Source organism: Cucumis melo, chromosome 12 (genome assembly GCF_025177605.1).
Source record: "Cucumis melo cultivar AY chromosome 12, USDA_Cmelo_AY_1.0, whole genome shotgun sequence".
Lineage (NCBI taxonomy): Eukaryota > Viridiplantae > Streptophyta > Magnoliopsida > Cucurbitales > Cucurbitaceae > Cucumis > Cucumis melo.
Genome location: NC_066868.1, coordinates 19913823 through 19930206, shown reverse-complemented (window position 1 = coordinate 19930206; position 16384 = coordinate 19913823). Strand labels below are relative to the sequence as shown.

At 37.0% G+C, this 16384-nt stretch overlaps 3 protein-coding genes across 3 annotated transcripts; all 3 read right to left on the bottom strand.

Moving 5' to 3' along the window:
• Positions 1-2898: 2898 nt before the first annotated feature.
• LOC127144167 (beta-galactosidase 15-like) lies at positions 2899-5373 on the bottom strand. The gene has a single exon (XM_051079736.1). The coding sequence runs from the start codon at positions 5371-5373 to the stop codon at positions 2899-2901; it is 2475 nt and encodes an 824-aa protein (XP_050935693.1).
• Positions 5374-8270: 2897 nt separating this feature from the next.
• Positions 8271-10745, bottom strand: LOC127144166 (beta-galactosidase 15-like). Its single transcript, XM_051079735.1, has one exon. It carries the CDS (start codon positions 10743-10745, stop codon positions 8271-8273), a length of 2475 nt encoding a protein of 824 aa, XP_050935692.1.
• Positions 10746-13645: 2900 nt separating this feature from the next.
• On the bottom strand, positions 13646-16120 carry LOC127144165 (beta-galactosidase 15-like). The gene has a single exon (XM_051079734.1). The coding sequence runs from the start codon at positions 16118-16120 to the stop codon at positions 13646-13648; it is 2475 nt and encodes an 824-aa protein (XP_050935691.1).
• Between the last annotated feature and the right edge of the window lie 264 nt (positions 16121-16384).

The following is a 16384-nucleotide window of genomic DNA, read 5'->3' as shown; positions in this document are numbered from 1 at the left end:
CTTTGAATCTACCAACTATATGTTTGGTTTAATCATTTGTTTCAATCGATGTGTTTATATAGGAATGCATACGTATAAAGTTGATGTTCTTTCTAGTCTATATTTGTACAATTGTTTGTTTTTTTTTATTATAAAAATGGATAATATGCTAATGAATTTTCACTGGCACAACTTCATGATGAGTTTCTTTGCCAAGTTTGATATATATATATTCATTGAAATTATAGTAACAATAAGTTTTTTGGCCAATGGGATTTATCTACGTCATTAACAAACTTTTCTTTTTCCTAGGGTACTTTTGCTTATCCATTCGTCATTTTCAAATTGAATTTATAAACCAATCATCATCTTAGTTTCTTTTATTGTATATATATATGTATGTATGTATGTATGGTCGTTCGCATTAAGATGTTTGAGAAATGTAGAGTCTGTTAGATATTATCTTAAATTTTGTCATCATCCATGGACTAATTTCCACTTGTACACAGAACATCGCCAGTCGATATATTAGAGCACCACCTACAAGTACGATATCGTGACGTAAACGATTTGGAACAAGCCGTGTGATAATCAATTGTTTGAGAAATGTAGAATATGTACTTAGATATTATATTAAATTTGTCATCATCCATAGATTAAATTCCACCTGGACACAGAATGTAGTCACTCGATATGTTAGAGCACCATCTACAAATACAATATCTTGACGTAAACGATTTGTAACAAGCTGTGTGATAAACAAATGTTTGGGAATTTTATCTCCAAACAAAAGGAGAGTAGTTCAAGGCACCACATGATACCTTAGACGTTAAGAACTCCCAATGGTGACTTCAAAAACACACAGCGACTCAACAAGGCAGTCGGGTTACACTATCCTTCTAGCTAATGTTAACCGCAATCAAATGCACATGCGAGGAAAGACCAATCACAAGTCCTATCACAACATAGAAAAGCATCCACCTTAGTCTTTAGAGAATTACCTACATCCAAAATTATACAGTACTCAATTGTTGGAGGATATAGTCTCTTCCAAGTCAACTACCGAATCAAACGAAACAACACCGCCCAACACTATTAGAGTATCGAACCAAAGGCCTCGATCTATCTCGAACGCTTAGGATAGGCCGCCTGCTCCAAGATGAAGACTTACATGTATTAATAGCTCAAATATACTCAAACCCTGCAAACTGGATGCTCCACCCAGGCTACCTACAAAGACCTAGAGGAAATTAAAAATGAGTCATCTTCATGACCACAACAACATTATTCCAAGAATGATCACGACGAGTGTCAAAACCACGTCGCTATATTATTATTATTATACATCTTTCTAATTTTACAAATTAAGCTCCGCTTTTATTTTGTTAAACTTTCTCCAATGGCCAAATTTGAATCTAATTTCTACTTCTTTTGAGACCTCATTTTTCCTCTCTCATGACAACAACTCCTCTCTGAAAACTCATGAATAGGGCATCTTATCCCATATCACACAGCAAGGATAAGACATCCCATACTAGATCACACAACAAGTATGAGGCATCCTAATCAAGATCACATAACATGAATAGGGCATTCTCATCGCATAGGGTACAAAAGATCATCTCAATTCATCATTACAAGTTTATATCAAATCTTATGCATTTCTCTAACTATACATCATCTTATTGTATCATTCTAGTTCATATGTAAGTCCAATTCATCAATAGATCATACGCATTTCAAGACTTGGAAATCATAATAGAAATCATGTCGTTCATAGTTTTAGTAGAAACATAGTAAGGATTTAAACACATTTTAGAAATTCTTTTTATTTTGGAAAACATTTTATAAGAAGAACCACCCACAGTCACAATAGGGAGTTGCTACCCACGAGCTCCTTTGCACTTTCTTGCCGAGTTCAGGCCTGATTAGAATCTCTGAGAGTCCTTGGAAGTTTTCCCTAATTTCTCTGAAGCATGGTCAGGGTAAAAGCAGCTTCATAAGGAATATAATTCATCTATTTATAGACTTTTCCGGTGAAGTCTCCCATGCTGGAATGATTACTTCTGCAGGCGGTGAGAATTGGTCCAATGTTAGATCGCCACAAGTCTCTTCCATATCCTTATCTCGGATTCGGTTTGGGCGGCAAGGTCAAATTAATCGTCGACTTCCTTACGTGAGCAATGACATCATTACTTCTCGGTGAAGTAGGCTTGTATCGCAACAAGGGCTTATTGCGTAGTCTCTTTTCTTATCGCACAGTACTTCTTATCGCATAGGCTTCTGCCACATAGAGCCTCATCGCGTAAAGGTAGTTCGCAATTAGACTCTCACAATAATACTCCCACTACGAAAAATTAGACCTTTGATGTCAGATAAAGAAAAGGTAGGCATATATCGGTCGAAAACCAACACTAAAGATACATTTTTTACGAGCACGTGCGACATTGTACATTTGCGCCCTTTTTCTTATCTAACATCAAAGGAAAAACTACCGAAAATAATTATCTTTGGGTAATTGTTGTCTATTCTAAAACTACTGAAAATACCTACAAATATGACAAAAAGTTAATGTCTATTAGCAGTAGACAGTGACATACACAGATGGACATCTCTATCGCTATTTATGACTAGTAGGCAACAACATTTTACTATATTTGTAAGTATTTTGGTTCATTGTGCTATATTTGAAAATAGTTCATTACCTTATCAAAAAGACTTTAACGATCAATAGAAATTATGCAACTTCATGAGTAAATAAATTAATGAAAAAAAACAAAAAATCAAACAGGCAAATCCACAACTGATACTATAGCTAACAGTTAAAGTGATGACAAATATCTTTATATATACACTTCATTAATTAAAGAAATAATGGTTTTTTTTAGCTTGAGATTCTGACATATTTATTTACATGACTCAATTATTTGAGCAAAGTGCTTGGACTGCTAGTCTTGCGGATAAGTTAGTAGCATTTTCTACTCCAAAAAACCTTGCGGATACATCAATTGTACAATTTTCCACACCAACGCAAGTCTTTTCCACCAAAACTGTGCTATTTGTCACATCCCATGAGCCTTTCTTAAAGGAACCGCATTTTCCATCTGGATTCCCGTAGCTAGCAAATTGAATTTCAGAGATGATACGTCCCTCTTGACATGACAACTCCAAGGTGCTTCCTTCGTAAGCATTTCCACAAATAGTTCCTAGAGCAATAGTTTGAATTGACACTTGTTGAGGATTTCCTCCGATTTCTTCAAATAAAATCAATGTGTTCGTGTCATTTGAAAGAAACGATCTTGGAACGTGATACCATCTTTGAGAAGGATTCCCACAATTATCAGCACATTTTTTAGGATTATATCCACCTCTATAGTCACAGTTTGCACTGCAGCTATCATTGCCAGAAATAAAAGAAGGCCAAAATCGACCTATGCTTACCCCATTTACCCAAGCTTGGCCTTTTCCCATTCCTTGCATGTCCAATGCTACTGGGTTAGTTCCTGAAGGAGTCTTAAAGTTAGTTTTGTACCATGTCATTCGCCTTCCAATAGACTTTTTATTTAATGCCCTCCATTTTTTCTTCTGTGAGAATGTCGGGTCGTATAGTTTCTTCATTTCTCCATTTAATCCAACCTTATAAGACCATAAATTTGATGATAAATCAACTGTGACATTTCCACCTCCAATTAAATAAATAGGACCTCCATCAATTCCCGTCGGAACCGTGTCATAAAATGCACCATAATTATTCAACCCAACTGTGGCACTCAAAAGGGTTATTATGTTCTTTCTCGGTTTTAGTAGAATAGGTTTCTCAAACACAAAACTTTGCCCATCGCTCTTCCACTGTGACCCGATATACCTCTTATTAACAAAAGCATGAAGCACGTGACCTTTCGTACTTACTTGAAGAGATACATTTCGAAGAGAAAATGTTGCATTGGTTTCAATGTGAGTCATGTACCACAAGTAGTCACTAGCATCAACAGTAGTTCCTTTTTGTTCTAAAAGACGATTCGCCTTAAACTTACCCTTTCCTTGTAGTGTGTCTTTCATGGGCTCCGGAGTCCACGTCCATAAGAGTTTTGCATTGTTCTTTTCATTTTGTTCCTTCACAAACTTAGATGTTTGAGAATTGACCTTCGCAGTATTGTAAACCTCCTTGTTGCAGCCATCAAGAATGGTTACCGACCAAGCTGGCACAAAGTATTTCCCATCTGTCTGCAAATCTATGGTTGCATCATTGCTACCATTTGTGTTACTTAAGAAGCAAAACCTCTCTCCTGTTGATGGGTTAGAGAATTTCGTTAAAGTGACGGAGCCACCATAGTCTTGGTTTGAGCGGGTGCCATTTGTGAGAATCTTCTCTCCCAATTTTATTGATGCATGGAGTTGTTTGAGATGCCCCCACTTAGGTTGATTCAAGCTTCCATATTCATCAAGTGGTGCGTCGTAATCATAAGACGTAGTGATGAATGGACCGCCCGATGTTCTTCCAAAGTTGGTGCCTCCGTGGTACATGTAATAATTGTTAAATACGCCACCAGATTGAAAAAATCTAGCCACAGAAAATGCCACATCTTCTGCGGTTCTGTGAGGGTCTTTATCGCCCCATTTCTTGAACCATCCTACCCAATTTTCAGTAAACATTTTTGGGCTATTAGGATTGTTAGGAGTAAAGTTATCGCAATAGTATCCATTGCATGTATCAATGATCGGTTGTGGGGCATCTTTCTGTTGGCACATGATCCACGGAACACCAACATTAAGGGATTCAGCCATTTGAGCGCACCAATTGATATACGTTTTTCCTGCATTTCCGTAAGGCGTCATCACATTTCCATACTCGTTCTCGATTTGAGCTAAGATTATTGGCCCTCCTTGTGAGGCAAAGAGGTTGGCTTGTTTACACATATTAACTATTTTTGTCGTAAAGGTTTGCATTTCATTCTTATACACTTGGTTGTCGGTTCGTAGTTGAACTCCTGGCATATTGTGCAACCATAGTGGAAAGCCTCCGTAGTTCCACTCGGCGCAAACGTAAGGACCAATTCTCATGACAACATAAAGTCCTGCATTTTGGATAAGTCGAAAGAATTTGATAAAATCAAGATTTCCAGAGAAATCATATTTTCGTTGTTGTGGCTCGTGGCGATCCCAAAAAATGTATGTCTCAATTGCATCCAATCCCCCATCTTTGGCCTTTTGAATAAGATCGGGCCACATATTTTCAGTGCTGCGTGGATAGTGGATTGAACCTGATAAGATAATGCGTCGTTCGCCATTGATAATTATAGCATTTGAGTCATAGGTAACATTCTCTCCTGTACAAAAGGACGAGCAAGCTAAAGCAGCAATAAGAAGAAGAACAGACCAATGAAGATTAAACATCTTTGAATCTACCAACTATATGTTTGGTTTAATCATTTGTTTCAATCGATGTGTTTATATAGGAATGCATACGTATAAAGTTGATGTTCTTTCTAGTCTATATTTGTACAATTGTTTGTTTTTTTTTATTATAAAAATGGATAATATGCTAATGAATTTTCACTGGCACAACTTCATGATGAGTTTCTTTGCCAAGTTTGATATATATATATTCATTGAAATTATAGTAACAATAAGTTTTTTGGCCAATGGGATTTATCTACGTCATTAACAAACTTTTCTTTTTCCTAGGGTACTTTTGCTTATCCATTCGTCATTTTCAAATTGAATTTATAAACCAATCATCATCTTAGTTTCTTTTATTGTATATATATATGTATGTATGTATGTATGGTCGTTCGCATTAAGATGTTTGAGAAATGTAGAGTCTGTTAGATATTATCTTAAATTTTGTCATCATCCATGGACTAATTTCCACTTGTACACAGAACATCGCCAGTCGATATATTAGAGCACCACCTACAAGTACGATATCGTGACGTAAACGATTTGGAACAAGCCGTGTGATAATCAATTGTTTGAGAAATGTAGAATATGTACTTAGATATTATATTAAATTTGTCATCATCCATAGATTAAATTCCACCTGGACACAGAATGTAGTCACTCGATATGTTAGAGCACCATCTACAAATACAATATCTTGACGTAAACGATTTGTAACAAGCTGTGTGATAAACAAATGTTTGGGAATTTTATCTCCAAACAAAAGGAGAGTAGTTCAAGGCACCACATGATACCTTAGACGTTAAGAACTCCCAATGGTGACTTCAAAAACACACAGCGACTCAACAAGGCAGTCGGGTTACACTATCCTTCTAGCTAATGTTAACCGCAATCAAATGCACATGCGAGGAAAGACCAATCACAAGTCCTATCACAACATAGAAAAGCATCCACCTTAGTCTTTAGAGAATTACCTACATCCAAAATTATACAGTACTCAATTGTTGGAGGATATAGTCTCTTCCAAGTCAACTACCGAATCAAACGAAACAACACCGCCCAACACTATTAGAGTATCGAACCAAAGGCCTCGATCTATCTCGAACGCTTAGGATAGGCCGCCTGCTCCAAGATGAAGACTTACATGTATTAATAGCTCAAATATACTCAAACCCTGCAAACTGGATGCTCCACCCAGGCTACCTACAAAGACCTAGAGGAAATTAAAATGAGTCATCTTCATGACCACAACAACATTATTCCAAGAATGATCACGACGAGTGTCAAAACCACGTCGCTATATTATTATTATTATACATCTTTCTAATTTTACAAATTAAGCTCCGCTTTTATTTTGTTAAACTTTCTCCAATGGCCAAATTTGAATCTAATTTCTACTTCTTTTGAGACCTCATTTTTCCTCTCTCATGACAACAACTCCTCTCTGAAAACTCATGAATAGGGCATCTTATCCCATATCACACAGCAAGGATAAGACATCCCATACTAGATCACACAACAAGTATGAGGCATCCTAATCAAGATCACATAACATGAATAGGGCATTCTCATCGCATAGGGTACAAAAGATCATCTCAATTCATCATTACAAGTTTATATCAAATCTTATGCATTTCTCTAACTATACATCATCTTATTGTATCATTCTAGTTCATATGTAAGTCCAATTCATCAATAGATCATACGCATTTCAAGACTTGGAAATCATAATAGAAATCATGTCGTTCATAGTTTTAGTAGAAACATAGTAAGGATTTAAACACATTTTAGAAATTCTTTTTATTTTGGAAAACATTTTATAAGAAGAACCACCCACAGTCACAATAGGGAGTTGCTACCCACGAGCTCCTTTGCACTTTCTTGCCGAGTTCAGGCCTGATTAGAATCTCTGAGAGTCCTTGGAAGTTTAACCTAATTTCTCTGAAGCATGGTCAGGGTAAAAGCAGCTTCATAAGGAATATAATTCATCTATTTATAGACTTTTCCGGTGAAGTCTCCCATGCTGGAATGATTACTTCTGCAGGCGGTGAGAATTGGTCCAATGTTAGATCGCCACAAGTCTCTTCCATATCCTTATCTCGGATTCGGTTTGGGCGGCAAGGTCAAATTAATCGTCGACTTCCTTACGTGGGCAATGACATCATTACTTCTCGGTGAAGTAGGCTTGTATCGCAACAAGGGCTTATTGCGTAGTCTCTTTTCTTATCGCACAGTACTTCTTATCGCATAGGCTTCTGCCACATAGAGCCTCATCGCGTAAAGGTAGTTCGCGATTAGACTCTCACAATAATACTCCCACTACGAAAAATTAGACCTTTGATGTCAGATAAAGAAAAGGTAGGCATATATCGGTCGAAAACCAACACTAAAGATACATTTTTTACGAGCACGTGCGACATTGTACATTTGCGCCCTTTTTCTTATCTAACATCAAAGGAAAAACTACCGAAAATAATTATCTTTGGGTAATTGTTGTCTATTCTAAAACTACTGAAAATACCTACAAATATGACAAAAAGTTAATGTCTATTAGCAGTAGACAGTGACATACACAGATGGACATCTCTATCGCTATTTATGACTAGTAGGCAACAACATTTTACTATATTTGTAAGTATTTTGGTTCATTGTGCTATATTTGAAAATAGTTCATTACCTTATCAAAAAGATTTTAACGATCAATAGAAATTATGCAACTTCATGAGTAAATAAATTAATGAAAAAAAACAAAAAATCAAACAGGCAAATCCACAACTGATACTATAGCTAACAGTTAAAGTGATGACAAATATCTTTATATATACACTTCATTAATTAAAGAAATAATGGTTTTTTTTAGCTTGAGATTCTGACATATTTATTTACATGACTCAATTATTTGAGCAAAGTGCTTGGACTGCTAGTCTTGCGGATAAGTTAGTAGCATTTTCTACTCCAAAAAACCTTGCGGATACATCAATTGTACAATTTTCCACACCAACGCAAGTCTTTTCCACCAAAACTGTGCTATTTGTCACATCCCATGAGCCTTTCTTAAAGGAACCGCATTTTCCATCTGGATTCCCGTAGCTAGCAAATTGAATTTCAGAGATGATACGTCCCTCTTGACATGACAACTCCAAGGTGCTTCCTTCGTAAGCATTTCCACAAATAGTTCCTAGAGCAATAGTTTGAATTGACACTTGTTGAGGATTTCCTCCGATTTCTTCAAATAAAATCAATGTGTTCGTGTCATTTGAAAGAAACGATCTTGGAACGTGATACCATCTTTGAGAAGGATTCCCACAATTATCAGCACATTTTTTAGGATTATATCCACCTCTATAGTCACAGTTTGCACTGCAGCTATCATTGCCAGAAATAAAAGAAGGCCAAAATCGACCTATGCTTACCCCATTTACCCAAGCTTGGCCTTTTCCCATTCCTTGCATGTCCAATGCTACTGGGTTAGTTCCTGAAGGAGTCTTAAAGTTAGTTTTGTACCATGTCATTCGCCTTCCAATAGACTTTTTATTTAATGCCCTCCATTTTTTCTTCTGTGAGAATGTCGGGTCGTATAGTTTCTTCATTTCTCCATTTAATCCAACCTTATAAGACCATAAATTTGATGATAAATCAACTGTGACATTTCCACCTCCAATTAAATAAATAGGACCTCCATCAATTCCCGTCGGAACCGTGTCATAAAATGCACCATAATTATTCAACCCAACTGTGGCACTCAAAAGGGTTATTATGTTCTTTCTCGGTTTTAGTAGAATAGGTTTCTCAAACACAAAACTTTGCCCATCGCTCTTCCACTGTGACCCGATATACCTCTTATTAACAAAAGCATGAAGCACGTGACCTTTCGTACTTACTTGAAGAGATACATTTCGAAGAGAAAATGTTGCATTGGTTTCAATGTGAGTCATGTACCACAAGTAGTCACTAGCATCAACAGTAGTTCCTTTTTGTTCTAAAAGACGATTCGCCTTAAACTTACCCTTTCCTTGTAGTGTGTCTTTCATGGGCTCCGGAGTCCACGTCCATAAGAGTTTTGCATTGTTCTTTTCATTTTGTTCCTTCACAAACTTAGATGTTTGAGAATTGACCTTCGCAGTATTGTAAACCTCCTTGTTGCAGCCATCAAGAATGGTTACCGACCAAGCTGGCACAAAGTATTTCCCATCTGTCTGCAAATCTATGGTTGCATCATTGCTACCATTTGTGTTACTTAAGAAGCAAAACCTCTCACCTGTTGATGGGTTAGAGAATTTCGTTAAAGTGACGGAGCCACCATAGTCTTGGTTTGAGCGGGTGCCATTTGTGAGAATCTTCTCTCCCAATTTTATTGATGCATGGAGTTGTTTGAGATGCCCCCACTTAGGTTGATTCAAGCTTCCATATTCATCAAGTGGTGCGTCGTAATCATAAGACGTAGTGATGAATGGACCGCCCGATGTTCTTCCAAAGTTAGTGCCTCCGTGGTACATGTAATAATTGTTAAATACGCCACCAGATTGAAAAAATCTAGCCACAGAAAATGCCACATCTTCTGCGGTTCTGTGAGGGTCTTTATCGCCCCATTTCTTGAACCATCCTACCCAATTTTCAGTAAACATTTTTGGGCTATTAGGATTGTTAGGAGTAAAGTTATCGCAATAGTATCCATTGCATGTATCAATGATCGGTTGTGGGGCATCTTTCTGTTGGCACATGATCCACGGAACACCAACATTAAGGGATTCAGCCATTTGAGCGCACCAATTGATATACGTTTTTCCTGCATTTCCGTAAGGCGTCATCACATTTCCATACTCGTTCTCGATTTGAGCTAAGATTATTGGCCCTCCTTGTGAGGCAAAGAGGTTGGCTTGTTTACACATATTAACTATTTTTGTCGTAAAGGTTTGCATTTCATTCTTATACACTTGGTTGTCGGTTCGTAGTTGAACTCCTGGCATATTGTGCAACCATAGTGGAAAGCCTCCGTAGTTCCACTCGGCGCAAACGTAAGGACCAATTCTCATGACAACATAAAGTCCTGCATTTTGGATAAGTCGAAAGAATTTGATAAAATCAAGATTTCCAGAGAAATCATATTTTCGTTGTTGTGGCTCGTGGCGATCCCAAAAAATGTATGTCTCAATTGCATCCAATCCCCCATCTTTGGCCTTTTGAATAAGATCGGGCCACATATTTTCAGTGCTGCGTGGATAGTGGATTGAACCTGATAAGATAATGCGTCGTTCGCCATTGATAATTATAGCATTTGAGTCATAGGTAACATTCTCTCCTGTACAAAAGGACGAGCAAGCTAAAGCAGCAATAAGAAGAAGAACAGACCAATGAAGATTAAACATCTTTGAATCTACCAACTATATGTTTGGTTTAATCATTTGTTTCAATCGATGTGTTTATATAGGAATGCATACGTATAAAGTTGATGTTCTTTCTAGTCTATATTTGTACAATTGTTTGTTTTTTTTTATTATAAAAATGGATAATATGCTAATGAATTTTCACTGGCACAACTTCATGATGAGTTTCTTTGCCAAGTTTGATATATATATATATTCATTGAAATTATAGTAACAATAAGTTTTTTGGCCAATGGGATTTATCTACGTCATTAACAAACTTTTCTTTTTCCTAGGGTACTTTTGCTTATCCATTCGTCATTTTCAAATTGAATTTATAAACCAATCATCATCTTAGTTTCTTTTATTGTATATATATATGTATGTATGTATGTATGGTCGTTCGCATTAAGATGTTTGAGAAATGTATAGTCTGTTAGATATTATCTTAAATTTTGTCATCATCCATGGACTAATTTCCACTTGTACACAGAACATCGCCAGTCGATATATTAGAGCACCACCTACAAGTACGATATCGTGACGTAAACGATTTGGAACAAGCCGTGTGATAATCAATTGTTTGAGAAATGTAGAATATGTACTTAGATATTATATTAAATTTGTCATCATCCATAGATTAAATTCCACCTGGACACAGAATGTAGTCACTCGATATGTTAGAGCACCATCTACAAATACAATATCTTGACGTAAACGATTTGTAACAAGCTGTGTGATAAACAAATGTTTGGGAATTTTATCTCCAAACAAAAGGAGAGTAGTTCAAGGCACCACATGATACCTTAGACGTTAAGAACTCCCAATGGTGACTTCAAAAACACACAGCGACTCAACAAGGCAGTCGGGTTACACTATCCTTCTAGCTAATGTTAACCGCAATCAAATGCACATGCGAGGAAAGACCAATCACAAGTCCTATCACAACATAGAAAAGCATCCACCTTAGTCTTTAGAGAATTACCTACATCCAAAATTATACAGTACTCAATTGTTGGAGGATATAGTCTCTTCCAAGTCAACTACCGAATCAAACGAAACAACACCGCCCAACACTATTAGAGTATCGAACCAAAGGCCTCGATCTATCTCGAACGCTTAGGATAGGCCGCCTGCTCCAAGATGAAGACTTACATGTATTAATAGCTCAAATATACTCAAACCCTGCAAACTGGATGCTCCACCCAGGCTACCTACAAAGACCTAGAGGAAATTAAAAATGAGTCATCTTCATGACCACAACAACATTATTCCAAGAATGATCACGACGAGTGTCAAAACCACGTCGCTATATTATTATTATTATACATCTTTCTAATTTTACAAATTAAGCTCCGCTTTTATTTTGTTAAACTTTCTCCAATGGCCAAATTTGAATCTAATTTCTACTTCTTTTGAGACCTCATTTTTCCTCTCTCATGACAACAACTCCTCTCTGAAAACTCATGAATAGGGCATCTTATCCCATATCACACAGCAAGGATAAGACATCCCATACTAGATCACACAACAAGTATGAGGCATCCTAATCAAGATCACATAACATGAATAGGGCATTCTCATCGCATAGGGTACAAAAGATCATCTCAATTCATCATTACAAGTTTATATCAAATCTTATGCATTTCTCTAACTATACATCATCTTATTGTATCATTCTAGTTCATATGTAAGTCCAATTCATCAATAGATCATACGCATTTCAAGACTTGGAAATCATAATAGAAATCATGTCGTTCATAGTTTTAGTAGAAACATAGTAAGGATTTAAACACATTTTAGAAATTCTTTTTATTTTGGAAAACATTTTATAAGAAGAACCACCCACAGTCACAATAGGGAGTTGCTACCCACGAGCTCCTTTGCACTTTCTTGCCGAGTTCAGGCCTGATTAGAATCTCTGAGAGTCCTTGGAAGTTTTCCCTAATTTCTCTGAAGCATGGTCAGGGTAAAAGCAGCTTCATAAGGAATATAATTCATCTATTTATAGACTTTTCCGGTGAAGTCTCCCATGCTGGAATGATTACTTCTGCAGGCGGTGAGAATTGGTCCAATGTTAGATCGCCACAAGTCTCTTCCATATCCTTATCTCGGATTCGGTTTGGGCGGCAAGGTCAAATTAATCGTCGACTTCCTTACGTGAGCAATGACATCATTACTTCTCGGTGAAGTAGGCTTGTATCGCAACAAGGGCTTATTGCGTAGTCTCTTTTCTTATCGCACAGTACTTCTTATCGCATAGGCTTCTGCCACATAGAGCCTCATCGCGTAAAGGTAGTTCGCGATTAGACTCTCACAATAATACTCCCACTACGAAAAATTAGACCTTTGATGTCAGATAAAGAAAAGGTAGGCATATATCGGTCGAAAACCAACACTAAAGATACATTTTTTACGAGCACGTGCGACATTGTACATTTGCGCCCTTTTTCTTATCTAACATCAAAGGAAAAACTACCGAAAATAATTATCTTTGGGTAATTTTTGTCTATTCTAAAACTACTGAAAATACCTACAAATATGACAAAAAGTTAATGTCTATTAGCAGTAGACAGTGACATACACAGATGGACATCTCTATCGCTATTTATGACTAGTAGGCAACAACATTTTACTATATTTGTAAGTATTTTGGTTCATTGTGCTATATTTGAAAATAGTTCATTACCTTATCAAAAAGATTTTAACGATCAATAGAAATTATGCAACTTCATGAGTAAATAAATTAATGAAAAAAAACAAAAAATCAAACAGGCAAATCCACAACTGATACTATAGCTAACAGTTAAAGTGATGACAAATATCTTTATATATACACTTCATTAATTAAAGAAATAATGGTTTTTTTTAGCTTGAGATTCTGACATATTTATTTACATGACTCAATTATTTGAGCAAAGTGCTTGGACTGCTAGTCTTGCGGATAAGTTAGTAGCATTTTCTACTCCAAAAAACCTTGCGGATACATCAATTGTACAATTTTCCACACCAACGCAAGTCTTTTCCACCAAAACTGTGCTATTTGTCACATCCCATGAGCCTTTCTTAAAGGAACCGCATTTTCCATCTGGATTCCCGTAGCTAGCAAATTGAATTTCAGAGATGATACGTCCCTCTTGACATGACAACTCCAAGGTGCTTCCTTCGTAAGCATTTCCACAAATAGTTCCTAGAGCAATAGTTTGAATTGACACTTGTTGAGGATTTCCTCCGATTTCTTCAAATAAAATCAATGTGTTCGTGTCATTTGAAAGAAACGATCTTGGAACGTGATACCATCTTTGAGAAGGATTCCCACAATTATCAGCACATTTTTTAGGATTATATCCACCTCTATAGTCACAGTTTGCACTGCAGCTATCATTGCCAGAAATAAAAGAAGGCCAAAATCGACCTATGCTTACCCCATTTACCCAAGCTTGGCCTTTTCCCATTCCTTGCATGTCCAATGCTACTGGGTTAGTTCCTGAAGGAGTCTTAAAGTTAGTTTTGTACCATGTCATTCGCCTTCCAATAGACTTTTTATTTAATGCCCTCCATTTTTTCTTCTGTGAGAATGTCGGGTCGTATAGTTTCTTCATTTCTCCATTTAATCCAACCTTATAAGACCATAAATTTGATGATAAATCAACTGTGACATTTCCACCTCCAATTAAATAAATAGGACCTCCATCAATTCCCGTCGGAACCGTGTCATAAAATGCACCATAATTATTCAACCCAACTGTGGCACTCAAAAGGGTTATTATGTTCTTTCTCGGTTTTAGTAGAATAGGTTTCTCAAACACAAAACTTTGCCCATCGCTCTTCCACTGTGACCCGATATACCTCTTATTAACAAAAGCATGAAGCACGTGACCTTTCGTACTTACTTGAAGAGATACATTTCGAAGAGAAAATGTTGCATTGGTTTCAATGTGAGTCATGTACCACAAGTAGTCACTAGCATCAACAGTAGTTCCTTTTTGTTCTAAAAGACGATTCGCCTTAAACTTACCCTTTCCTTGTAGTGTGTCTTTCATGGGCTCCGGAGTCCACGTCCATAAGAGTTTTGCATTGTTCTTTTCATTTTGTTCCTTCACAAACTTAGATGTTTGAGAATTGACCTTCGCAGTATTGTAAACCTCCTTGTTGCAGCCATCAAGAATGGTTACCGACCAAGCTGGCACAAAGTATTTCCCATCTGTCTGCAAATCTATGGTTGCATCATTGCTACCATTTGTGTTACTTAAGAAGCAAAACCTCTCTCCTGTTGATGGGTTAGAGAATTTCGTTAAAGTGACGGAGCCACCATAGTCTTGGTTTGAGCGGGTGCCATTTGTGAGAATCTTCTCTCCCAATTTTATTGATGCATGGAGTTGTTTGAGATGCCCCCACTTAGGTTGATTCAAGCTTCCATATTCATCAAGTGGTGCGTCGTAATCATAAGACGTAGTGATGAATGGACCGCCCGATGTTCTTCCAAAGTTGGTGCCTCCGTGGTACATGTAATAATTGTTAAATACGCCACCAGATTGAAAAAATCTAGCCACAGAAAATGCCACATCTTCTGCGGTTCTGTGAGGGTCTTTATCGCCCCATTTCTTGAACCATCCTACCCAATTTTCAGTAAACATTTTTGGGCTATTAGGATTGTTAGGAGTAAAGTTATCGCAATAGTATCCATTGCATGTATCAATGATCGGTTGTGGGGCATCTTTCTGTTGGCACATGATCCACGGAACACCAACATTAAGGGATTCAGCCATTTGAGCGCACCAATTGATATACGTTTTTCCTGCATTTCCGTAAGGCGTCATCACATTTCCATACTCGTTCTCGATTTGAGCTAAGATTATTGGCCCTCCTTGTGAGGCAAAGAGGTTGGCTTGTTTACACATATTAACTATTTTTGTCGTAAAGGTTTGCATTTCATTCTTATACACTTGGTTGTCGGTTCGTAGTTGAACTCCTGGCATATTGTGCAACCATAGTGGAAAGCCTCCGTAGTTCCACTCGGCGCAAACGTAAGGACCAATTCTCATGACAACATAAAGTCCTGCATTTTGGATAAGTCGAAAGAATTTGATAAAATCAAGATTTCCAGAGAAATCATATTTTCGTTGTTGTGGCTCGTGGCGATCCCAAAAAATGTATGTCTCAATTGCATCCAATCCCCCATCTTTGGCCTTTTGAATAAGATCGGGCCACATATATTCAGTGCTGCGTGGATAGTGGATTGAACCTGATAAGATAATGCGTCGTTCGCCATTGATAATTATAGCATTTGAGTCATAGGTAACATTCTCTCCTGTACAAAAGGACGAGCAAGCTAAAGCAGCAATAAGAAGAAGAACAGACCAATGAAGATTAAACATCTTTGAATCTACCAACTATATGTTTGGTCTAATCATTTGTTTCAATCGATGTGTTTATATAGGAATGCATACGTATAAAGTTGATGTTCTTTCTAGTCTATATTTGTACAATTGTTTGTTTTTTTTTATTATAAAAATGGATAATATGCTAATGAATTTTCACTGGCACAACTTCATGATGAGTTTCTTTGCCAAGTTTGATATATATATATTCATTGAAATTATAGTAACAATAAGTTTTTTGGCCAATGGGATTTATCTACG